Below are 26989 nucleotides of genomic sequence, written 5' to 3' on the forward strand. Positions count from 1 at the left end.
GTCTCCGTCGAAATTCCTAGCGTCCGTCCGTTGACTCCAATGAGGACTAGACAGGAGCCGATCTACCTGATCTCTATGGCATGATCTCTATGGCGCCTCCTCCTTAATGGAGAACCGGAAGTGACGCCATAACGCGATTCCTGTTATCCGCCTCCTCTTCTACGTGAACTACAACTCCCGTGATGCTTTACAATCGGCAAAGCCGCCTTGCGGCTGACGGGATTCGTAGTCCGAGCGGCACCCTGAAGGTCACAGCCTGCCCTCACTCCTAGTGTCACGGAACCCAAAAACGGCTCCGTTTCAGTGTGAGAGAGAATTTCCCTGTCCCATTGAAGAGCGCGACACGATCCCATCAGGACGCCTCTACCCTTCGTTCCTCTCTCTACGGTGCGGGCGTCGTTGACGCCGGCAGGCCGCCTTCGACGTCGGCAGTGACGTCACGGCGCACCCGTCGGCTCCTCCTTCCCCCCAGACACCCCCCCCACCGGCGGGACAGGATGAGCTCATCCGCCCGCCCACGCAGGCAGGGGTCGCTCGGGCTCAGCGGAGCGGAAGTGACGCAATCGGGTGTGAGGCGGCTGGAGTGTAACCGTTGCTGTGTCTCCTTTCTGGTCGGCGCGGCCTAGCCCGGCTTCTCGCCTGCCTCTCCGTCCCCTTACGCCTTCCTCCTCCTCCTCCTCCTCTTCCGTCCCCGCTTCCCTGCCCTGCCCTGCCCGCCCGCCCGCCCGCCTGCCATGTCTGTGCCCGGAGGAGCCGGCGGCGAGTTCGGCAACCCGCTGCGCAAGTTCAAGTTGGTCTTCCTCGGCGAACAGAGCGGTGAGGGCCGGGCGGGGCTGGGCTGGGAAGCGGGGGCGGCAGCGGAGGAGGAGGAAGCGGGAGGGAGAGGCAGGGCCGGGCCGGACCTGGGGCGGCGGCAACAGCAGCAGCTGAGGTTTTCCGGGGCTGGGCGAGTCGTGGCGGTCCCCGGAGAGACCCGTCTCGGCTGCCCCGAAACACAGCACCCTCCCCCCCCCCCATGCACAGCGCTGCCGCCCTTGAAATGCCGCCTCCCCCCTGGGCGGGTTGGGGCTGGGGCGGGGGCGGGGCAGGAACGGCGGAAGGGGTCGTGGCGCTTCACCCCCCCACACACACACCCTTTATACGTGTTCTATGGTTTTACTCAATTGTATGTATTTATACTTATTGCTGTTCCCCGCCTCGATCCAAACAGAGGTGGGTAAGAAATTATTATTATTATTATTATTATTGAGAGGCGGGTAAGAAATAAATTATTATTATCATCATCAATTAATTAATTTCAGTGCATGGTGCCTTGTGGAGTTAGGTAAGCAAGAAAACGGACAAGATCCTCCCACCACCACCACCACCTCTCTCTCACGTCTGCATAAGGCCGTTGCCCTGGGAATGCCAGGGAAGCTCCCCCACCCACCCCACCCCTGTAGCTCTGCGTTTTCTGAGCAGGAGGTCTCCGGTTCAACGTCCAGGAAAAGGATCCGAGCTGCTGCCTTCCACTGTCAGCAACACAGGGCTGGGTGGGCCAAGCAGCTGGGCGCCGTATTAGGCGGCTTGCTCTGTGCTAGATCAGTTTTGTAATGTAAATGTCATTAGCTATCAACTAATTGCAGTATCATGAACATGGTACAAACAGACAAGAAGTAGGACCAAGCTGTGTGCTGGTATTATTATTAGTAGTAGTAGTAATAGTAGTAGTAGTAGTATTGCAACTACTAGCCTGTAATTTCTTCTCCCACCCCAAATTTTAACTAGGGGCTTGAGGAAAGAGAGAAGTGCAGTACAAACCTGAGATTATTTCCTTCTCCACCAGATGCAAACTGCCGTAAAATGGGTCTTGCCTTGCTTATTCCACTCCACCCTCCCATTGCATTCAATTCCGTATTCATGTGAAAGCGTCAGGACCTTTCAAGGGAAAATTGGTTTCAGTGACTACTTATTCATTCATTTATTTTGAGTCACTGATCTCTCGCTCTTTCCTGAGGAGGCCTAAGTGGCATATTCTAAAATCCCTAAGGTGATAGAACCAGCTGTGCAATTCACAGCAGCCAAAATATCTAGCAGGATTCAAAAGCCCAATTAAAAAGAGAAGTTAAGGCCCTGTTCAGAAGACACCTTAAACCTCAGCTTTAACCATGGCCAATAAGGGTTTTTTGCCTCATTCACTGTGGTTAAAACCGTGGTTTAAGGTGTCGTCTGAACAGGGCCTAACTGTCTTAAACACAAGTAGCAAACGAGCTATATGGATCTCTTGGGGGGGGGGGGTGACATTCAGAGGCAGTGAGGGGGGACCACCACAAAAAAGACCCTGCCATATGTTGTCACTCTATACCTGGAGGGGCAGCAAAAGGGCTCAGTTCTCTTCCTCTCCTTCCCCACCCCTACTAAATATGTGGCATTTCCCACTCATTTATCCATCCCCCAATTTTGCTCACAGGGCTGGAAATTAATTTGGTTGTGTCTTTGCAAGAGGTCTAGGCCTGGGAGAGATTGACAATTCATCACTGTAACCCCATTTAAAGTTTGATGCCTAAGGGCTTGTGATCCTGTACATGCTGAAATCTAGGAACGTTTCTCATTGAACTTGATGTTACTAATTTCTGAGTGAACGTGCACAGAGAAAGCCAAACAAACCCAAATGTGGTTGTTCCTAGGAATTGCAATTGCTTCCCCACTGTGTAGACCCTAATCTCATAACATTCCTTTTTATCACCAGATATTCCAAGGTTGGATTGCTTACCTGTCCATCTTTTGGTCTGCCTGATAGTATTCATTAATGCCCAGTTCTAATTCGTTTTGATGCCTTGTTTCTTAAGGCGGGGTGTTTTTAAAGTGGCATCACAGTTTTGCTTTGTGTCAACATACTTAGCTGTGATAACATAATTGTGTGAAATTGCTATTGCAGGTCAGTTGCCTAGGACAGTGCTTTGTTGTCACGTGAGCACACTTATAGAGAAATGCTTATAGAGCTTACCAAGTGATGAGCTCATCGCCTCCTAACATCTCAACTGATCACATGATTTGATCCTTTACTGTTCCAGAGGACAGCTTCTAGGACACTTATTACCAAATGTGTGAATAATAAAATCCTGTTGAAAGCATCTCTTATAGGTGCAGGCTGGAGAATTGTTCCACATAAATTTCTCTCCAGCGCTTTGAATTGCACTGTTGGCTAAAGTCCAAAATCCAACATATTGAAGCATGATAAAGGAGCTAACAGAAAAAGTGGTGGTATAAATATAGAAGCACAGAGCAGTGCAGTTTGGCTTGACCAGACTGAAATTATTGTTAGGGTAAAAACCCCAACCAGAAAGGAGGGAACAGGAAAACCAGACAAGTCCAGATTCAGTGATCATTCTTTATCGAACTACACGTGTAGGAGGAAACTCACCCTCGATGGATCGAAGACGAGCTTCTCTACCCGTCATCCACAATCAACATCTTTTATAACATTCCCTGCCCCTCCTGATGAGTACATGGCTCCTCCCATCCCTTTTAGATTGCAGAGTTATATATTTTCCATAAATGAAACTATTTCTAACAGCTAACAACACATAATATTGTGACAACTATGCCCTGTTTATGTAACTTACTGTACCAGGTAAGCCCCCCATGCAAGGGCAGGCGAAGCTGACTTTGCTGATCATTGGGGTAGTTTTCGTGATAACGAGCATGCGCCGAAGTGTCTGGGATAATGTATTTTTATTTATTTTATTTATTTATTGCACTTATATACCACTCCCATAGCCAGGGCTCTCTGGGCGGTTTACAGAAATTCTAAAATTAAGATAAAAACGAGTATACAAAATTTAAAATTCTAAAACACAGAACATACACACATAAAGCATTAACGGTTAAAAAAAACTAAACGTGGGTGATTAAGATGTGCTGCCATATGCCTGGGCAAAGAGGAAAGTCTTAACCTGGCACCGGAAAGATAGCAGCTTTGGTGCCAGGCGAGCCTCATCAGGGAGATCATTCCAAAGTCTGAGGGCCACTACCGAAAAGGCCCTGTCTCTCGTTGCCACACTCCGAGCCTCTCTAGGAGTAGGCACCCGGAGGAGGACCTTAGATGTTGAACGTAGTGACTGGGTATATTCACGTTGGGAGAGGCGTTCCATCAGGTATTGTGGTCCCAAACCGTGTAGCACTTTTAGCACTTTTATCCCGCCCTTTAACCAAAATGGCTCTCAAGGCGGCTTACAAAAATATTTCTTAAGACAGTCCCTGCCAACAGGCTTACAATCTAAAAAACATGACACAAAAGGAAAGGGGATTGGGAGGGAGGAGGAGGGGGGATCAGGAATCCAAGCCTTAGAACCTGTGTTTTTGGAAACTGCTACATTTGCTGACCAGTTTAGGAGTAGAAAGTGCAGAGCGACTTTGAGCAACTTGCCAACTGCATTCTGATGACTCTTTATTAATGAACAGAGGGAAAGGGAGGGGTCTGGTGGCAGAGCCCTGAGTGCTTGGTGTACACTTTCCCCCCAGAAAGGGGGTCTTTTGAACACCTTAACATTATTTGAGTATAAGGCAGGTCACTAAACAAATTAATCATAATTCTTAAACACAGGTATAGACAATGGCATAGTCTTCCACTTCTCATACTTGCAAACTTTTATTTGTAGCTGTTTTCATTTTTATCTGGTTGTACAGGGAAGAAAAATGAGAATCACGGGAAGACTGCTGTTCTCACAACAAGCTCAGCTTGTAGAACATCTTCCCCTAATCTGTTGTCTTCCAGATGTGTTGAACTACAATTACTATCACATCTGGGGGACACCAGTTGGGAAGGCTGAAGTCCAATGTCTTTTAGGAGAAATGGGATATCAGCCCTATTATATGGAGTTAAGACTGATATGAAGTTCTTATTTGCAATTCTTACCGTACATGTATAGATGTGTGTAACAGGCCTGTAGCCATATACTGAGGCTCACAATGCCAGTAAATTAATGCTTTGTATGGGACATGTGGGCCCTGGCATAGTATCACCAAACTATGTCACCCTGCAGTTTTAGGCAGCTTAGGAGTGAGGTGGGCCCTGGCATTCTAGCTCATTTTTTTATTCACATTCTGATGGATTGCCATGTTTGTGTTTGGCTTCTACATATTTATTCCACAGTGCTCAGTTCATACAGGAACTGCTTCATGCTTTCCATAAAGATAAAAATGTGACTAGAATGTTGTTTGTAATAACTTCTAAAAGCTGCAGATCCAAAACTCATGCTGCTTTCTGTAGGATTTTTAAAATGAAGTAATATGATAAGCCATTCAGAGATCTCATGTGTTTGGGGAGATTCCATCTGGAGATCTTTTCGGTATTGTAGTGGATTTTTCCAGAAGAGAGTGGCAACGTGTTAAGTGTGAACTTTTCACAGACCCACATACAGTGTCTAGTAGTATATGTATATTTACTTAGTAGAGTAGTTGGCAATTATTATGAGGTTGGAGTTGGTTTACACAATATTTTTTGTACTTTTTATTGTGAATATCAACAAAACAGAACAAAAACCAGTGAAAACAAAAAGAAAACGCATGACATATACAGGAAAATCCTCATTTTTCATCATAGAATAGTAGAGTTGGAAGGCCATTGAGTCCAACCCCCTGCTCACTGCAGGAATCTACCTTAAAGCATCCCTGACAGATGGTTGTCCATCTGCCTCTTGAATGCCTCTAGTGTGGGAGAGCCTACAACCTCCCTAGGTAACTGGTTCCATTGTCGTACTGCTCTAACAGTCAGGAAGTTTTTCCTGATGTCCAGCCGGAATCTGGCTTCCTGTATCTTGAGCCCGTTATTCCGTGTCCTGAACTCTGGGATGATCAAGAAGACCATCCCAGGTATAACCATTAATTAAAAAGTAGTTTACACAATTGTTTACACAAATATTGTGAAGGTTAGTGCTTCTTTTTACTAACAGTAAGCAGATAAACTTAAGCAATTGCCCGGTACACTTCATACTTACCTTCTGATGAGACTTGTTCTTTACTGTAAGGAACTCTCTTTCCTGCCAAGAAGTTAACCCACCCATCCTGTGCACATTTTTCTCCTGGGTAAAGAGAGGCATGAGTGTGTGTTTTGATAGTCTTTAGCTAGGTGTGACAAACACTATAACATCCTGAAAGGATTGGCCTTCTGCCTGTTCTCACCTGAGAGGGAGAATACACGCCCACCTGCTCAGGTAAAAATCTCTGGGGGGCAATGCCTACTTCTTCAAAGAAACCGGCACAGCTCTGGCTTCAAGTTGAGGGGCTTGTAACCTTGTCTTTGCTTTTACTGTCTGCATCTGCTTTCCATCAATAAACCATATGTCATAAGTGAGCTTGAGTCATATTGGTATCCTCAAATCTGTTTAGCGTGGTTCCTGAGTGGATCAGGTCCCCTGTTTAAGACAGATACTTCACCTACAACTTCATCTATTAATAGTAACTCTTCTTCCCCCTTCTTCTGTAGTTGGAAAGACCTCCCTGATCACCAGATTTATGTATGACAGTTTCGACAACACTTACCAGGTAAGTGGGAATGTAATGAACCCTCCTAAGCAGGGATCAGCAGACTTCATGCATATTGGATCTATTTTGTTTTTCATGCAAAGTAGTGATGTATGCTAAAAATCAAGGAGTAGCAATACTGCTGACTACGTGCTCAGCATAGGAATCTTTGGTCACTGCCAGAAGCAAGTTCAGAAGTCCCTTTCGCATAAAAATCCATTCGTCGTTTTCCCCCAAGCGTTCTTTTCCAGCAAGCTAATGTAAGTGGGGGAAACTTTTAGTTGTTGATATTGTTAGACTAGGAGCAGCTAACCTGTTACCCTCTGGATGTTTTGGACTACAACTCCCACAATCCCTGAGCACTGGCCATGCTGGCTGGAGTTTATGGAGCTGCAGCCAAAACACATGGAGGGCACCAGATTGCCTGGCCCTTGTGTTAGACAATTGGTAGTCAGAAATCTGCAAATCATTCAGCAAACTACCAGTAGACCTTCTGTCCTCCCCAGGCCTAGAGTGTTTAAAATTCACTGTCTTCGTACGGCACTTTAGAAACTAGAGGGAGTCTAGTTTTGTGGTTAAGCAGCATGGTTTAGCATGTTGTCTGAACCAGGCCATAGAATCCAGATAAGAGTTGGACACACCTATAATCTTCCAATAGAAAGAAGCAAATTTTATTGATCAATACTTTAATGATAACTTTCATATTTTAGTTATTGTTTTAATATTGTTTCAGTGTTTTGTTTGGTATGTATTTGTTGGATTTTGTTACCCCCTTTGGGAGGGTTTTACCCTAAAGGCAGGATGCAATTACATGAAATAAGTACATAATACTAGATTTTACACATCTCCTGAATTACGTATTCATACACACACACACACACACACCTCTTAATTTATTGTTTGAAATATTTGTCATCTCAAGGGTGATTTTCACAATGAAATACAATATAATAAATATAATAAATATAATAATTAATAACATCTTATTTAATGTCCCATAAAGCACTATGGTATTCATGGACTGCAATCTCAGTGAGGTAAATGCATTTGGTAGTCTATAATCAGGAGATGTTAACGAAAAGCTTTGTGAATCATGAGGCAATTCACTACAGCTATATCCTCTTGTGTCCCAAATGTTCTGGTTTATCTGATATTTTATTCCCAAGTTTATAGAGTCACCAAAGAGTCCAGTAAGACCATAGCGTGTTATAACGTATTATTATTATTATTATTGTTGTTATTATTATTATTATTATTATTATTATTATTATTTAATTAATTCAGCTCCAGATCTCCTTTTATTCTTAGTGTAATTGTTCTGAATTGGATCTAAACTAAGCGAGCTCCACTTAGTTTCTATTGAAATAAATGGGAGTTAAGTCATGAGTAGTCCTATTGATTTTAATAAGACCCCAATTCAACTTCGTTTGGATCCTGCCCAAGGTCTTTAACTCTAGGCAAAACTTTTGAAACTGTTCGCAGAACTCCATGTTCGGGAACCTGCATGTCCCTTTGCAGTGTTCATTAGATTTCTTAATTTATGATGTCAGTCCTCACAGATCTTCCATACAATTAAAGAACTTGCAAATGTGTAAACTTCCTGTTTTCATGCCTCTTAAATAGAAGTTTATTGTAGCTGAAAGTTATTGAGACTTTTCTCATTTTTCCAGGCAACTATTGGAATTGATTTCCTCTCAAAGACTATGTACTTGGAAGACCGCACGGTGAGTGGGGTTATCCGTGTGTTTAACTTGGCAAGGATGTGATCATTACACTGCAGACCCATGCTAGGTGTCCCTGGTTCACCTTTCAAGAGTGAATCCCTCACTTTTACCTCCCAGCCATGGTCTGGGGGCAAGGAGGAATAAGCAGGCTGTGGTGTGAGTGTCAATTTATAACACACTGTGCTGTGAAGGTCTGCCCAGAGCTCAGAAATTCTATCCCATGAAACATTTTAGCATTATGTTGGCACAGCTTACATATTTTTCAAGCCCTTCTCTCCCTGAGCCATGAGGGTTGGAATTCTGCTGTCTTTAACAAAAGGGAATGAGAGTGGAGGTCCTTGAGAATCCACATGTTAGGGCAGATTGTACACAGAATTGCAAAGGAGGACTAAAGGCAAACACGTGGTGGTTTCGCCATTCAGTCTCATGGGACTGGCTTTCATTGCATCTGCGGAATTTGAATCTTTGGCTGCGGTACCCTGAGTTCTGAGAACTGGAGGGAGGCCAGTCTGGCGTCTAGAATCTCATCTGGCATCACGTTCTTAATTTCTGCAACAGTGAAAATGTACAAAACGGCTTGAAGTCCTTTCTGACAACAGCTCTATGGAGAAAAGTGAGGCTCAGAGAAAGTGGTTGTGCCTAAGCAGTTCAGTGAACATGATGGCTGAGCAGAAATTTGAACCTGAACCTTTTATCTCCAAAATACATACTTGTCCATGGCACCACATCAGCCCAGTGTTTATGGCAGAAAGCCATATGTTATCTGGCTTCTCAGTCTGAATTGGCTGTGCTTCTTACTTTTGGCTGTCGGAAATAATCCAGGAGACATCTTAGTTCATTATACAGCCTACTGTATAGAGCGATAGGTCTCATTCTCTAGGGAGTGGCTCTATGTAGGAACTCGGCTTACACTACAAAATAATTCTTCATCTTGAACTGGGATCTTCACCAGCAAGCAACCAGTATGCCTTGGCAAGCAATTACTTTTAATAACTGAATTGCCTAGGGAGCCTTAGCTAATGGGTGATAAAGAAATGTAATAAATAAACATGTTTTGAATTGGTCAGCAATGTTGAATGCTTCACCCACCAATTCCCATAAGCCCAGGGTAGGCAAGAAGGTGCCTGGGAGTACGAGTGCACCCTTGGACACCTTTCTTGGGACCCACCTACTCCTATTACTATTATTTTTTTTTAATTACCAGCAGGTGATATTGCAGTTAAAAAGCTCTGTTGATACTGAAAATTGTAGGTGCAAAGGAGTTTTATATGTTGGGGCTCAGACCCCACATCTGCCTTGTACTCAGTCTTTTGGGCAAGTTATTTGTCCTTTGCCATGCCTCCCATAGCAGCCATTTTGTGATGGTGCCCAGGACAGTTTCTCTTATTATTATTATTATTATTATTATTATTATTATTATTATTATTATTTTTTATTTGTATCCCGCCTTTTGCCCAATGCTGGGCCTCAAGGCGGCCTTACAAAGTTTAAAATATACATGGGGGTGGAGGGACAAAACCATAAACATTTAAAATACACAACAAAATTATAAGACATTAACATAGATGGAGGGCCAGATTATTCTCCAAAGGCCTGCTGGAACAAAAAAGTTTTAGCCTGCTTCCGAAAGCCCATCAAGGAGGGAGCCAGCCTAGCTTCCCCAGGAAGAGAGTTCCAGAGCACCGGAGCAGCCACCGAGAAGGCCCTCTCCCATGTTCCCACCAAGCGTGCCTGTGAAGAAGGTGGGACTGAAAGAAGGGCCTCTCCAGAAGATCTCAAAGCACAGGCAGGCTCATAAGGGAGAATACAGGCTTTCAGATAACCTCGACCCAAAATCCATAGGTAAAAGACTCTTTGACCCCCTTCCTTCCCAGTGTGAAGAGCAACAGAGGCTTTGGCAACACACGCATGCGCGCCACCTTTCCCTTTATTATGCAGCTGATTTGAGACACAGGCAACGTACCCCTAATGAGCCACTGAGGTGCATATGGAGAACTCCACTGACACCTCTCTTGCTATTTGCATTGAATGTGTGCATACCTACATGTGGACACTTGACCTGTGTCTTGGCTGAAGTGCTTAATCAGGGGATCAGGAACAAGGTTGTATGTTAGAAGGCATTTCACAGGGGCCTGATTCGGCCTGCGGTTCCTGTACCTGCTTGTTTCTGCTGTGGGTAAGACAAAAAAGTTAATAAGCTTCAGCCAGTCGCATGGTGAGACCCAGCGGCTGGCTGATTTGACGTAAAGGAATCATTCGGAGGAAGAGAAGTCAAGGTATCCATCAGCGAGCTGTTCGCTTCATTTTGCACTGCATTTTTGTTTCGTTTAAACTTTTCCCCCCTCTCCGTTCGTTACTTGCGTTGTTTTGCCTCAAGAGTTTGCATTGTTTTGTTTTGTTTTTTTAATTTCATATAAGTTTTGTTTTGTTTTGTTTTTGTTTTTCCATATTCCTTCTCTTTCCTCTCCTCCTTCCCCCCCCCCCCCCACATTTTCTGTTTTCCCAGATCAGGCTGCAGCTGTGGGACACAGCCGGCCAGGAGAGATTCCGTAGCCTCATCCCCAGCTACATCCGGGACTCTGCCGCAGCTGTCATTGTCTTTGACCTTACAAGTAGGTACTGGGGCTTAGCCTCTGTGAGGAGAGAAGTCCACTTTTGTCCTTCTCAGGAAACAAAAGGGATAAAAGCCATCTCAAAACTTCCAAGGACAGCTGGGTAGAATCTGTTGCTACTAGCGAAGGGCCACCTCTTTTATTTATTTATTTACAATATTTATCTACCATTCCCCATTCAAGGATTTCGGAGCGGTGGACAAATAGAATAAAAGAATAAAAACACATTAAAAGTACATTTTAAAAGAAATTTAAGTGCAATAAAACTGCGGCTGGTCGTTAAGGGAAGGCTTCCTGGAGTGACGACGTTTTCAGGAAGGGCCAGAAGAAATACAAAGTTGGCATCTGCTTTTTAAAGTACATTAATTATAATTAGACAAATATTGCTGTTATATAGATACAGACTTCGTAGCCTTTCCAGAGAAAAAATTTCCTTGTTGTGATACCCAAATGTGAATTTCTATTACAAAGAACAAAATTATACCAGTTTTAATAGAATGTGCTAAGTGTCTGTCTCCCCACCCAAGTTTTGATATCAAGGCAAAATCCTGGAATTCATTAAGTCATTCTTAGCATTCAAAGAATTATTCTGTTTCGAATATCTAACCTATGACACTTTTCCAGCCATATTCACATGTGCCATAACCTCTTTAGGACAAGCTCTTCATATGCTTTCTATTAGCCAACAAATATAACAAAAAGATCAAGTTGAACTTTGTATCCCATTATTATACTTAAAAGTTCAACTTGATCTTTTTGTTATATTTGTTGGCTAATAGAAAGCATATGAAGAGCTTGTCCTAAAGAGGTTATGGCACATGTGGATATGGCTGGAAAAGTGTCATAGGAAGCCTTTTGGCGGTGTCTAGTGGCCTAATTCTTAGCGGTCCCCTCCAGATAGCAATAGGTAAAAACATAAAGTCCATGCTGGGTCAGACCAAAAGGCCACCTAGTTCATCCTGTTCTAGACAGCTAACCCAGACGCCTTCTGTATCTTGAGTTTTCCAGCTTATAAGGGCGATAGCCTTTCCGTGCTATTTGCACCGCTCCCCCCAGGAATAGGTATTTGGATATGTACTGCCTTTCAAAATGGCTTCCATTTAACTATCTTGGCTAATAAGCATTGATAGTTCATAGAATAGTAGAGTTGGAAGGGGCCTATAAGGCCATAGAGTCCAACCCCCAGCTCAATGCAGGAATCCACCCTAAAGCATACCTGACAGATGGCTGTCCAGCTGCCTCTTGAATGCCTCTAGTGTGGGAGAGCCCACAATCTCCCTAGGTAACTGGTTCCATTGTACTGCTCTAAAAGTCAGGAAGTTTTTCCTGATGTCCAGCTGGAATCTGACTTCTGTAACTTGAGCCCATTATTCCGTGTCCTGTACTCTGTGATGATCGAGAAGAGATCCAGGCCCTCATCTGTGTGACAACCTTTTAAGTATTTGAAGAGTGCTATCATGTCTCCCCTCAACCTTCTCTTCTTCAGGCTAAGCATGCCCAGTTCTTTCAGTCTCTCCTCATAGGGCTTTGTTTCCAGACCCCTGATCATCCTGGTTGCCCTCCTCTGAACATGCTCCAGCTTGTTTGCATCCTTCTTGAAATGTGGTGCCCAGAGCTGGACACAATACTCAAGATGAGGCCTAACCAGGGCCAAACCAGATCTCATTATATTTGTCTAGTCCAGAGATCAGGAACGTGTGGCCCTCCAGATGATGTTGGGTTGTGTCTCCCATCCTCCCACACAGTTGGCTTTGCTGGCTGGGGCTGATGGGAGTTGTGATCTACCAACATCTGGAGGGGCTTGTGTTCCCCACCCCAGCATGACGCCCTTGACCATTGCCACGTCTTGTGGCTGCAAACTTCATAAATTATGTGTTCTGTGATGTTTTTAGCGTCTGTTTCTGCATATTCCCCACTTGGTTTTGATTAATTTATTTTTAACATTCATGTTCCCCTATCATCAGAAGCTCATTACAGTGCAGTTCACAATAATACAATTAAAAATGCATCCCCAATAACACCATAAAACACCAATGAGAAAACCAGATGAAAGCTTTTTGTTAGAAATGCTTGTACTGAATTTTGGGCTCATCTCAAAGAGGCAGAGAACTAAAGCCTATAATAAAGTGGACAGGTGTACTAAAAGATCTTGATTTGAGAGAGATGGCTATAGTATGAGTGTCAGTCCTTTGGAGGAAAAACCTTGAGATTCAGCAAAAAATGGAGCACAAACACGCACACTTCTCTTAGCCGGCACCCCAAATTGGAGATACATTTGAACTGAGTTCCAGGAAGGATTTGGTAAGGCACTATGTTCAGCAGTCTTCCAAGCTTCTCCACACACATGGCTCCCAGACAATTCCCCTATGTGGCCGGAAACCTGCATCGCCAAAAGGGAGGTGAGCTTAATACGAGCGGTTCTTATGCAGTTCCACAATTTGGTTTCTTCTATGAGAAGGGAAGCAGGGATGGGAGAACCTGTTGTCCTGACGTGCTGCACTTTCAACTTAGCCCTAAAGTCTTGTGCTGTGACCCCATACATCATTGTGATTTCTCTGTACCCCGGGTTCCTTGTGGTTTCTTGTTGGCTTTCTACGGAGGTAGTCAGTGATGGGAAAGTCAAGTCAGAATTGCGTGCTATGTAATACTTGCTCAAGGACACGAGGGTAGTTCGGAAAATGAACCTTCGCTGTATAGCATTAGAGTCTTTTTAATATATATCTATATCTATATCTATATATATATATATATATATATATATCTCCAAAGGGAAGATTTCTTGACCTATCACTGTGGAAGAAACGCTGTAGTATATGATGCCCCCTATTTTTCCCCACTTAACTGTGACTTAAAATTGAAGCCATAGAATCTGAAATACAGAGCTGCAGGTCTCATAAATGTCTTGAAAATATCACACTTCTGCATTTAGGACTTCTCAGACAATGGTTTGGCTTGTCAGGTTTCCTGGAGTACGGGCTCTGTGGGCAAAACAGCTTCCAGTGCAAAGGTGTTCAACAGATATTTCACCGTGGCCACATGCATTGGGGCTGCAGGTATGGCTCCCTGGCTCAGTGGCTCTTCTAAATGAGGATGTGTATTATTCCTCCAGCACAGTGCCATTGACCTGTATGTCCAGAGGAAAGAGGTTTGATATTACAGAAACGAGTGAGCGGTGGTTCCTTCTACTCCGGACGTTGTCCCCCAGCCTAGGGTGATGGCCAAGCAAGGTTTCTGTCAATAGTTCACCTGCTCCCTCTGTCTTGATCCTCTTTGTTCTTACTATATCTACTGCTCCTGCTGCCACCTTAATTGTTTTCCTGCATGTTAGCCCCACCTTTTTTTCCCCTTCCCGTTTCAGCCTTTGGCAGGCATATGTGAAAAACGATGTTCATGGGAGGAGACAGGCAGCCCTGTTCTTATAATCACACAGCTATGTTCCTAAAGCTCATCCCACTATGGTAAATGGTAATGCCGGTAGCATTTGCCTTTGGGGCCTGCCTGGTTGGAGGTGTGTGTGTGTCTGAGCAACCTTCTCATGTAGGAGAAACTTCTTCCCAAATAGGTCAAGTCAGCAAACTGTTGACTTCCTTTTATTCAATTGCACTTGCCTTCTTGATATAATCCCTGCAGGACTGCCATGGCTTTTGTCTAGTAATAGACATTACAGTGGGTTTGCATCATAAAGATGGTGTGTGTGTGTGTGTGTTTGGGAACCTGCCTTGTTTGGTGGTTGTATGTTTATGCTCTGAAATGCCTCCATTAATAGTTTGGGGAAAGTGGGCTCATTTTGTCTCTCTCTCTGTGTGTACACACACATACATATGTGCGTACATCCACTGGCCCCGTTGAATTATCTTCGCTTCCCTGTTCCATTAATCGTACTTTGGAAATGGCAATAACAATGGCAATTTCCAATGTCAACAGTGGCAATTTCCTATGGCAACAATGGCAATTTCCAATGTCAACAATGGCAATTTCCAATGTCTTTGGAAATGGCAATAACAACCTTGTCCAATGAATCCACTTCAAGAAAGTTGATGCCATCTGAACTGTCAATCCGTGGCAATATTAGAATGATCTTCATTTGTAGACTCATCTGGATGCTTTCTTTCCTTGTCTTTCAAGGGGGTTGGACTCGATGGCCTTATAGGCCCCTTCCAACTCTGCTATTCTATGATTCTATAAGTAGACAAGTCCAAGCACAATGATGAAGATGTGGTGGAAGGAATAACCTTACTCAAGGTATCTTCTCAGATGAATCCCTTGGGGCTAAGCCAAATTGCATTCTGTTGCCCCATAGCTAATTACAATTTCTGTTTCCTGCACTTCCCTACAGAAAGCGCTGTTTCTGTGTTTTAGTAAATATAAATTCTTATTAAAGTTTTTATCCTGACTTTCCTTCAATGGGCTGGGGAATTGGCATACATGGGATTATCCCATCCTTTCCCGCCCTCAGCTATGTGAAGTTAGGTTTGGCTGAGTGTGCGTAACTGACCTACCCAGCCAGCTCCATGGCTAAAGGGAGGTTTTCTATGATTCAAGCTCCGTTACGGTTGACCACCTCCTGGAGGACATTCCTTCATGCTGATGCTGTTAGCAAGCAAATGTATCGTACAAGAGAAAATGTACAAGAGAAAATATTGCCCATGCACAGGCTGAAAAGAAGTGTTTTGGCCCCGCACTGAATGGAAGCTTGAACCCCCTAACTGGGGTCTCTAGTTATAGCTATTCTGTAAATGTAGTACATAAACTTGATCAGCGTTCTTTTCCATTGCTGAACTAACTGGAATGTAGTCGCTTTCCCAAAGGAAGATGGCCTCTATGTACTTGCATAGCCCAAGGTATTCCTTGTTGCCTGCTAGTATGCAACGGATGAAAGAATCTACTACTCTGGAATTAGTTGTATTTGTACCACCGGCATTGTCCTGTTTAGTAGCATCCTTTTGTTGAGGAACTGTTGTATTGCGGAGACAGCAGTTAGCTTTGCAGTAGTGAAAGTCCCCATGATTTCCTTTTGTCTTGTCACTGCGTTTTCTGTTGAGTTGCCTATATGTTTAGAGACCCGTTGTAGAAGGCAAATCTTTGGAATCCTATGAAATTCCTTCTAATACGTTGCCTTTTCTCTAAAGGACAGTTTCTTCTTCTTCTCCTGTCTTTTGTCTTTCTGTTTCTTCCCCGGGCTGGTACCAGCAGGTCCGACTTCAGCTTTGGGACACAGCAGGCCAAGAAAGGTTCCGTAGCCTCATTCCCAGCTACATCCGTGACTCAACTATTGCAGTGGTAGTCTATGACATTACAAGTGAGTGTGAGATTTGTTTCATTGTGTATTGAAACATTCCCCTCGAGGTCAGGTCAGAGCACAGAAGCCCCGTCCTATAACGACAAAAAGGTGGGGCTCATTTTGCGTTGTGCCCGCAAATAGGCCTACGGGTTAACGCAAATACCTTGTCTTTGCAAGGGGCCTTCAGAAAGCTTTTGTCTCTCTGCTTGAGCTTTGACTATAACGTGAACTGAGCTGCCATTTCCTTGCAGATCTGAATTCCTTCCAACAAACCTCCAAATGGATTGACGATGTGCGAACAGAAAGAGGAAGTGATGTCATCATCATGCTGGTGGGGAATAAAACAGATCTTGCGGACAAGAGGTAATCTGGGGAGTTGGGAATCGGGAGTGCTCTGTTGAGTATGTGCTTGTGCTTCCTGACCTCAGTATCTTGCTTCTTTAGAGATAACTAGCAATGATAAAAGTTCTTTGCTAGCAACCAAATGGAGAGGTATTTGCTTGCGGCTTCCCTATCTTCGACCAACAGAAGAGTCTTAGAAGGTGCTGCCCTTCCCTCTTTTTTACATGGGACTTTGAAAGCAGGAGTTCAGAGATTGAGGAGCCATTTTGCAGCGTTAATAGGAAATGGCGGGAGCCTTAGTAATTGAATCTTACCTCAGACGTGTAACCCTTTATCTGTCTCTCCGTCTTGTTTGCATCATTCTCTCCAGGCAAATTACTACAGAAGAAGGCGAGCAGAGAGCCAAAGAACTGAGTGTGATGTTCATTGAGACTAGTGCAAAGACTGGCTATAATGTGAAACAGGTAAATTTCAGAGAATTAACTGCATTTTAGCACCGGATATCAAAGAGCTTCACGTTTGGATTTGGGTGTTTCTCTTACTTGATGCAATTTGGGGCATCACTTTATTAGTTGTGATGGCTTCGAATGCATGGGGGTCTTCTTTGCTTTAAGGAAAAGCCCGGCGTTGCTTTACTCCTGACTTAACTGCTTTCCATATGAATTACCCCAAAGTGCGTGCAGATGTTTTTCTTTCCTTATATGGTCTTGAGTTCCTTTGCAGGGACTACGTTTTTGTTTTGTCTTTCAGCTTTTCCGCCGTGTGGCTGCCGCCTTACCTGGGATGGACAGCACACCTGAGAAAAGCAAAGATGACAGTATCCTTGCTCTGCTGCTCAGTGGCTTTCTCCCATGCTGCAGTCTGTTAATGTATCATCATCATCGTCATCATCATTTATATACTGCCTCATAGCCGAAGCTCTCAGGGCGGTTTACAAAAGTTGAAAACCGTGAACATTAAAAAGAAATATACAAAATTTAAAACCATAAAAAGCATAAAATACAAAGAAAAGCAGATAATACCCATTTAAAAACAACTATTCTGGGAGAAACTTTTAAAAAAATCTGCCCAGCAATTCTTGGAGGCTTCCTCTCACAGTTAGCTGCCTTTTGCCAAATTATTGGTAGCAGTTTATTTTATCGCTAGCAACTCTGATTAGAACATCTCCACTCAGGTTGTTTACTTGAGGGCATGTGAGAACGCTGCAAGCCTCGTCATGTCTAGATTGATATGTGTCTGCACGTAAGAATTTTTATCTGACGCTGTAGTTCTACGCATATAGATTTCACATGTATTTAGTTCTAAATAGTGCTGAGAAGCATTCTAAACTCCAACTGGGTACTCCAGAAACAAATTAATATCTTCAGTGAGGCTTCAGGCTGTGCTGAGTCCTCTTCCCTGATGTGTTAGTTTTCCAGGTTTAGGGAGATTTGTTTGGAAGAAAGAGATTATGCAGTAATAATAATAATAAATTTCTTACCCGCCTCTCCACCCTGATTGAGGCGGAGAACAACGAACAATAAAATACATTATACTCAAAACATAATATACATTGTTAAAAACATCCTAAATTTTTTTAAAGAAATATCTTAAAATTCCACTGGATAGGCCTTTATAGCTTTCTTGAATGCTAGTAGACTGTTAAGCTGACGGGTCTCCTGTTGACAAGTGGAGCATTCCCAAACGCAGCACATGCCACTTGCAGCCTGAAATATTGCAGTCTAGGAAAAGCTGTATCCGATTCTGCTGGTCATGTGAGGCAAATTCAGTCTATAGACTCATCCTTCTCCTTCTATTTCTGTAGGTTATGGGACAGTTTTCCGATGCCCAGCGTGGTTAGGAGGAGAAGCAGGGCGTGAGAACAGATGTGATTATTTCTGCAAAGAACAGAAATGTGATGACAGATACTTTCATATATATATTTGGGGTGGGATGGGGTGTTGTCATTCTGCCATTCTGAGCCCTCCCCTATGCTGAACCTTGCAGTTGAGAACAGACAAAGTGCCAGGCTACATCTCCAGTGCTTTAGACACAATTACTTTAAAATATGTGTATCTGGGCTGACTGATAGATCTGTGTGGCTTGCTTTTTTCCCCCCCCTGCCCATTCTTACCGTGTGTCGGCAGTTTTCCCTTAACCCGCCTCCTCCAGTGATTGACATCAAACTAGAAAAACCTCCTGAGCAGCCCGTAACGGAGAGCGGCTGCTCCTGCTAAAGGATCCGTCGCGTGGCAACCCCTTCCCAGTTGGCCAGTCCAGTCTCGCTGAAGAGCATCACTTTTCATTGACTAGAGAAACTTAATTTCCCGAGGGCTGAGAAACCCAGTCTAATACGCAATTGAGCCTCCCCACCCCCCCTCTACCGTGGACCAGCCCTGGCTGCTCCCTCCTACTGCATGGTGTGAACCCTCAAATATGTCCTGTCCCTTGTTGGTTGTTGCACTTTGGTGCCGTGGCACCCTTTCACTAGGTTTCTTATCTCGGGTGTGTGCACCTAGCTGTGTGGTCCTATGAATGCCAAGGGGAGGATCTTTTCTCAATGTAGGAAAACACTGACAAACCTAAAGCAAAGGAGCTTAGCGGATCTGGGACATCCCCTATTCCTTTACCCCGGCTTTTTCTTCACCCCTCTTCCAGAGGCTGCTCCTTCCGTGTGGTTTGGCCACGCCTGCCCTTGCAGCGGGAGGCGATGGGTGTCCTCCAGTCCCGACTCCTTGCAGGGAGGCCTTAGCCACCTCCCGGCTTCCCTATTTGGGCTTTCTTCCTCCTTCCTTGAGAGTCGAGGGAAAGGAAGGAGGCAGCTCAGACGCTGTGATTGACACTAGATATCCCAGGTTGCCCTTTTTCGCGACGGAGTGGCTAGCTGTCTTTAGTTGCAGGTTGCTTACCCTTTTTTCCCCGAAGGACGTTGGTGCTCAGTTTACAATTGAATACGGACAGGGAGGATAAGGTAAAGCTGGACTGTGAATGAGGTGCGAAGCCTTATGCGGGGAGCCTGGTTCCTGCGTAGTGTTCGAACTGGGATTTGGGTATTTTCCAGTACTTCCTTGCACCTCCAGTCCATCCTCACCCGAAAAAGATCTCTGTCGGTGAGCTAAAAACTCCACAGTTGGGTTAAAACAGGAACTTGGGTTCTAGACGTAGACCAATACCAGGAGCTGCTATGTTTGTATTATTTTTCACTTCTGTATCCTTTTAAATATGCAAAGTGCTTTACAGCTACCTTCACGCTTCATAGCCCCGTTCCCGTTTTTATAGTTGGCTGTGGACAGCGCCTTGAGACCATGGCTATCTATAGGAAGGGCCCTCATCTGAATTCTGTGCTTTTCTTCCACTTGCCTAATAGCCTGGTCTTCAGAGTCTAAAGTGAGTGATACAGCACCTCCCCTTCAGCTGGTCCCGCCACTGTATATGAAGCGAGATGTAGGACTCTTTTGTTTTGATCTAACTATTTTTTCAGAGCTTGCTGTTGACCAATTCTCAAATTCTATATAGGTATATAAATATATATATATATTGGGGGGTAGTTCAGTTTTACTTAATACCCAATGGAAGAGACTTTAATCCTTGTCTGATGTCTGTCTGTTCTATGTAAGATTGGCTTGTGTATCTAAAGACAACGAAAACTTGCATAGATCTATTGAACTTCTTGTTTAGCCCTTCTTACGTCCTCTGCTGTTGGATGCAAGTCGTGCTAACTTGCAAACTGATCTGGGGGACGGGTAAAAGACAGCATGAATTGGGTACTTGTTGGATGAATCGCCCGTTTTGTTTTGAGGTTGTTTTGTCTGTCTTAAAAAGCCAAAAAAAAAAAAATGTAATCCCTAGACGCGCACCTACTCCTGTTCTTCTGATCCTGACTCGGGGACCCTTCCTGTCCTGCTTGCGTATGCATGGGATGTGGCCCTTTGCTGGAGGTGCCTCTGAGCGTCGTTTGTGGCTTTATCCCTGCAAAGGAGTTGGGCACTATAAAGAGCAAGAACAGGGTCTAGTTCATACCTGTTTTCTTGGGCACAGGTTTGGGGTGAAGAGTAGTTCTCGTTAGCAATCGAACTACAGGAAATAGTATTTTGGGACTTCTTTCCTCCCCCATCTGTTCTGCTATACTTGGGCTGAGCCTGGCTTTGGAGCAAGATATGCCATTCAACTGGGCCAAGGGAGTGTTTAGAAAAGAGCCGAAGAGGGTGGACCAAGGAGAGGTCTTCCCATCAGCACAGCGTAGGAAAACTTTTCTCCTTCCACGCTGGAGGGCTTGCTTGGAGTCACTGTTGGCTTCCTGAACCGAGAGAGGAGGTCACCTTTGGCATGTTAACAAGAACCACGTGATTCTCTTCAAAAGATGCTGTCCTGCCGAGAACTTGTTTCCTTATGAAGTCCCCTTCTTCCTAGCTTAATAGCTGACTTGATTTCTGCCCCTTAACAGCTGACCAGCTGGGAGAAATTCAGCAGGTGCAGCTTTAGCCCTTCAGAGAAATTGCAAAATGGAAAAGGCTTGTCAAATCTTGCTAATTTCTATTACTGTAATAAACAAAGAAGTATTTATAAATGTATGCGTCTCCTAATAGGCCCCTTCGAGGCAACGTACAATTTGAAAACTTCAAACACATTTTGAAAACGTTTCAAACATCCCTGGCAACAGAATTAAGGTCAAGAGAGAATCTTCAATACAGATTCTGCTGAGTACAACATCAGTTACTCCAAACAAGAAAGGATACCTTTTAAAAATGCCCCCATTAAGAATCTGTCATGCTTGGATTTTGTGTGCATCCTGTAATTTCCACAGAACGTAGTTCTTGCTCAAGTGGGGACTCCCAACTTAATCATACATAACTAAGGAAAAGCCAGGTTTTCCACCCAGGTGTAATCTTGTTCATCCATGGTTAACATGGAGCATGGTTCCAGCTTGTGCTAAGCTGTGTGGTTAAGGGGAGAGCTGTTAGCCCTTTCTGGGCATTTCAGTCTGGTTCTTCTGCTCGAACATCTGCAAATCCCTTGCATCTGGTGGGGTGCCTGCTTGCATGTACAATGTAATGTCTGCATCAGGCGTACCTGTGGATTGCTCAGTTCCCGCAAGCCCTCCTCTCCTAACTTGGAAGGATTATGGGTATTGGGCCTGTGTATGCATAATGATGGCTACGCACAACCGCTTGTCCCGTCTTGCATATGGCATTTAGAGATCGGTGGTGAAGCCGAAGACTCACATGGCTTAAAACTCCCAACACTTTACTAGAGCATTAAGTAAACTCTTCTTTTGTTTTAAAAGCATGGGGACAGGTAAGTCATACACTAGTAAAGGCAGCGTTCAGCAGTGTGCAGGCCCCATTACCTGTAAGGGTTTTTAAAACAATCCTCATCCCAGCCCACTCCTGCCTACTGAAAGCCAGCCTTCTGAAAGGGTCTGCCCCTTCTGCAAAGCTTAGGATTTCTCTGGTAATCTCCCACCCCCCTTCTCTGAGCACAGGCACCCCCTATGTAACATACCTATGTTTTTCCTTCCTTTTCTTCCTCGGTAACCTCTCCAGCAGAATTGGCAAGCTTACAAGCTTGGCCCCCCTCAGTTCTGAAAGTGAAATGCCACGGCAAAGGCCTGTGTACTCATCCTGTGTATATATCCTCACTGTTGTGTGGGAATTGCTGGTGTCCTGTTGGTGTGTCTGTTTCTCTCTCTCTCTCTTTGCAGTTGAACTGGTGCCGCTCTCCCTTCTCACTGGCAGCCCAGTCCTGCCACCGCTGTTGTGGTGTTCTCTTAAGGCACACTGGAAACTTGTCTTTCCAGAGAATAGGGATTTTAAAAAAAATGCATACATGTTTGTGGGGGAGGGATGGGGGGCTGTTGGGCAGGCAGGGATGGGGTGGGGGGGAAATGTAGTGAACACCCTAGTTCACTTTCCACTGCCTTCTATGGATGTGTATAATATTTTGAGTGTGTGTCTTTGGCTCTGCTGTCTCCTAGCTGTTAGCCAAGTAAGTGACTCTTAATATATGAATATTGACTGTCAGACTACAGCTGTGTATCACACTAAATAAAGTTAATTTCACCACACTTTTTCTTGTCACTGTGATTGTTTTTAAGGGAAGGGCGGATCAATGCACTCACCTGCCTCTTTTTTTTCCCCCACACAGCTTTAGTTTCCTTAGATCTTAGAGAGAATTCTGCAGCAAACGGACCCAAATTCTGTGCCAGGACACCTCTGTTCTTTGACATATATGATGTATAGAATCAGAATAGTAGAGTTGGAAGGGGCCTATAAGGCCATCGAGTCCAACTTGATGTAAGGAAGATGTGGAGAAGTGGGGGGGCTCCGTTATACCATACTGCTGATGTTACTAATGGAAAGCTGTGTTTGGGGCTGAAGCAGACATCGGCTATCTTGTTCGACCATCTCCCAGAGGTTCTGAGTTTCGCCAGAGATGGTTCTTGTATTTTGAAACATATATTTGCAGCCATAAAGGTTAGAAACCCAGCTTACGTTTTAATAAACAGTGGGCCTTTAGTGCTGCTGAATTCTGCATCCATCATTACACTGTTGCAATAAACAGACCCTGGTCTGTGGGCATCCATCCAAAAATATGATGGCTGTTGAAAAAGTAGTGCAGCTTTTTATACTCTACTACTTCATGTTCTTGTGGTGCTTGAGATTAAATCCCATCAGCTTCAGAGTTATAATCCTGGTAGGCTTAGAAAGTAAATTCCATTGAATTCTGTGGGGTGGAAGGTTGTGCAGCCTCAGTGGAACAGGACAAAATGGATGTTGATGGGGTCTTGATTTTTCTGGATTTTGTATCCAGGTAATAACAGCATCACACTAATTCTCATTTAGCTTCGTGACTTGCCTGTACGTATGTTATCTAAATTCTAAACACTCCCAGTTCCCCCATGCATGTTCACTTTGAAGCTTACTGGCACTAGCATATAAACATCATATTCCTCTCCAAATGTCCTTTCTGTGTGCATTCCTTTGGTCTCTAAATGCGCTATCCTTTCATTTTCACTATGCTTGCTGAATTCTACCCAATTCCTTCTTCCGAGCATACAGTATGAAACATGTCAGTGGCCTAATCAACAGTTCCCTAGCTCCTGTTGGATTTTCCTGAGAAGTCAAATTTAAAAGCTGCTCGCCAAACTTTTGGGGAAACACCAGCCGTCTGGTTCTGTTGTTCAAGAGGAGCCTTAACTTTGTACAGGTTCAGGTTGTACCAGAAATGTTTCCCAGTGCCTACCAAACTTAAACCCTTATCCCTGAGCCTTTGGGCACTGAAATCCTGTATCTTGGGCCTGCACATGAAATTGGTGTCAATCAGTAATCTAAGTTTGGCTTCCAGGACTACAAAATTGCCTAGTGTCTCTGGGGCGGATATACCATGTCCACTGATTCCCCCCCCCCCCCCCCCCGCAAATGTAGGATGGCATAGAATCCACTTTATCAGATGCATACAATGTTGTCCTTGGTTGGCGAGTATATGTACTTGGGTTAAGAGAGGGAAATTACAAATGGAGATAGATGACAATGAAATGTAAAAGGTACAGTTGATGACTCTTCAACTAAAGCCTAAATATATGCGAACAAAACAGATCATGTGTCATCCATTATCAAGTTTCTCAGAAAACTCCTGCTTTCGATGGAGGCAAAGTAATCCACAAAGCTTTTATAAAGCAACAAACCTCTTCTACCTGAAGAGAGTCTAATCTCTTGGAAGCATCCCCCTAGGCAAAAACTATGCAAACTAAGCGAGACAATTGTCCGATCAAGGAGAACAGGAAGCCTCTTCCCAAAGGCCCGTAACTTCAGAGAGCCTGGTGCGGAGGCGGGTTCTGGAGCAATCCTAGTCACACCGACTTTCTCACTCCCTTCTGCTCCGTGCATTTAGCTTCCGGCAGACCCAAGCATCAGCTAGCTTCTTGGGGCTCTTTCTTCCGGAAGAAAGCTAACTTCCCACTGAGTGTGTTGGATTTGGCCTTGAGGAGATAAGCTCTGGAGAGGGCTGACTCCCATCTGGGGAATCGCCCATGAGAGCTTCCTCCCCCACTGGTCCAGGCTGGCTGGTGTCTGGCGCCGCCTCCTATTTCCAAATCTGATTCTGACTGATTACCTGAAACACCTTCTCCCAAAACAGGAGCAGTAGGGTTAGACATGACATCCATATTGACTTGAGCATGTGAACTTAAAAACGGGTTGGGTTTTAAAGTGTGAAAAGAATTCTGCTGAATATATCGTGGTCGGGTGCTTGCAGATTTCTTTGATGATGGGTACACTGAGCACATCACACATTCACAGGACTGTGCAGAGATTTCCTAGTTGGGCAGAGGAATTTGATTGCCAGCGTTCTTGAACCAGCCCACGCGATCAACTGTAAAAAGCGCCTTCAGCAGCCAGGTCTCTCTTTTCTTCTTGATGGCTTGTAATGACTACAAATAGGTGCTCTGCAACTCATTCTTGGTTCCTTATCCAAGCATCCCTCTAACCCCACCTGTCTCTAAAGATGACTGTGTTGTTTTTATCTTGGTTGCTCTTAAGAAAGGTGAGGCTCTTGGAATAAACAATTTAATGTGTGGGTATTCACTTTGTCGGAGGAGATAATTCATAGCTCTGCAAGTGTGACTGGTTTAACCTGCCTTCAGCAGGCCCTTTTGCTGTGTGTTTAACAGGGCTTTAAGTAAGGTAGTGAGTATGGATAAATACTGTGTAAGAAGGGGCATTTCTTTGTTTACATCCCATTAGTCAGGGGGCTTTGGGCTGCTTTTCACCTGTTGAATTTGCAATTAAAACATAAAAGAGGAGCTGTTTCAACAGACCAGGCTGGTGTGAGCTGCAGTTGCAAAACCTTGTAATGGACCAGGTTCTGCCAGTATAAACGGTGAGTTTCAGGTTTAGTTTGTGTGCATGTCAATGACATGCGAGTCCAACACCACCACATACATACATATATATGGCTTCATGTACCTCAGATGCAATGCTTTTCCAAGTGAAGTTCACACACTGCGGAGAAACCGAGCAATGTTTGAACAAGGCCCTGAGTTACTCAAAATGGGGAGACTCCCCCTCCCAATATGTATCGCATAGATTTGTATACCACCTTCAATCTCCGAATGGTCTGCAATAATTGCAATTCATAATCACACAAACACACTGAAAAGGAGTAAATACCTCTGGAAGAAAGTACGAAGCGTATGTGTGCATTTAAAAAACAGGTCATCTTCAAAGCCTCAGGTAAACAAAACATATTTTACCTGGTGCTTAAAAAGCAGCAAAACAGACCCCAGGCAAAACCTACTTGAGGAAGGAGATCCAGAAATGAAGGTGTGCTCTTGCCATGTTACCTCTGAGGGCACCCAGAAGGAAGGATCTTGTTAGATGACCATAGTATCTGGGCAGGTTGGTGTGGGGAGCAAATGTAGGACTTCTGCAACTTAATTCCTTTTTCTGCTAGAGATTATTCTGAAAGAGATCGCCTTCTATTCCTTGTACACTTTACACATCCTTAAACGTTCACACGAGTGTTTTATCACACGCTTTTTACTGCCCACTTTAGATGACATTGTCTGCCTCCTGCTCCTGCTCGTTTTTCCATTGCAAAATAGACCTTTAATCTGACTCTTTTTTTTTTAACGGAATGTGCCATGATCTGTTGTGTGCAGGAAAAGCAGCACGATAAAAACAGCCCCAGAACGGGCCACATGGTCTTTACTTCCTCTTTCCCCTCTGGGAAGAAAAAGGAAGTAACGAGGGACAAAAGTGGGGTGGAGAAGCAACGGTAAGGAATCACGATTTCCCCCCTTGTGATGATGACGCTCTTCGTATTGCTTGCGTGCCAGAAGGGTAACTTCAAATATAGTATATTTAGGTTCCTTAAAGACTTAACAAATTTATTCAGACATACATTTTTGTAGACATTGTCCACTTAATCACATGCATGGTTAACCTCAAATTGGAAGGTTGAGGGAGTAATTCTATGTCCCTTAGCGCCTGGGGTACATAGGATAGTTCGATGTCCTGGAGCCGAGATTGAGGCCAGGAAACAGTGCAACTTAACCCCTACTCCTCTTAGCTGGGGCAGAGAGACCTCAGAAAATGGAGTACAGAGATCAGGGAAAGGGGAGGAGAGGAGACCAGGGGTTCAGCCACATAAAGTATCCTATGGTCACCCCAGCCTCCTTTCTTTCACCTCCCTGAAACCTCTGCTAGATGAGTGAAATCACATTCGGAGGCTTATGTGTATGCAAGGTGGATCCCATATGATTGTGTCCATATATATTCAGGATGGGGAGAGATGGGTGTAAACCTACTACACATTACATACGTTGATCTGGTCACCATTGCAATGATGTCTGTGTTATCACCCCGTGATGTGTTTTTGAATGGCAACCAGTCAGGTAATTATCGCTATCTCTCCTGTTTGAATTGGTTTCCTCTGACTACCTGTAATTGAAATTCCAAACGAACAGACAGTAGTAATCTTCATAATTGCCGTGCACAAAGCATTGTTGGGTGATAACACATGAGATTACAACAGTGAGGCAAATCGAC

The 26989-nt window shown here is 44.3% G+C and overlaps 1 protein-coding gene across 5 annotated transcripts; it reads left to right on the forward strand.

The window, feature by feature from the left end:
- Window positions 1-541: 541 nt before the first annotated feature.
- LOC134409208 (ras-related protein Rab-6B-like) lies at window positions 542-22506 on the forward strand. 5 transcript variants are annotated; one of them, XM_063141829.1, is made up of 9 exons: window positions 728-816; window positions 6467-6525; window positions 8175-8228; window positions 10735-10840; window positions 16031-16139; window positions 16373-16484; window positions 16834-16927; window positions 17214-17280; window positions 18615-22506. In XM_063141829.1, the coding sequence occupies exons 2-9, from the start codon at window positions 6500-6502 to the stop codon at window positions 18677-18679; spliced, it is 633 nt and encodes a 210-aa protein (XP_062997899.1). In that variant the 5' UTR covers window positions 728-816; window positions 6467-6499; the 3' UTR covers window positions 18680-22506. The 5 variants fall into 5 exon arrangements, with proteins under 5 accessions (XP_062997898.1, XP_062997897.1, XP_062997899.1 ...); XM_063141830.1 differs by having other exon boundaries at window positions 16034-16139; XM_063141828.1 differs by lacking the exon at window positions 16031-16139 and having other exon boundaries at window positions 542-816.
- The last annotated feature ends 4483 nt before the right edge of the window (window positions 22507-26989 follow it).

The sequence above is a fragment of the Elgaria multicarinata genome, chromosome 15 (assembly GCF_023053635.1).
Source record: "Elgaria multicarinata webbii isolate HBS135686 ecotype San Diego chromosome 15, rElgMul1.1.pri, whole genome shotgun sequence".
In the NCBI taxonomy this organism is placed as follows: Eukaryota; Metazoa; Chordata; class Lepidosauria; order Squamata; family Anguidae; genus Elgaria; species Elgaria multicarinata.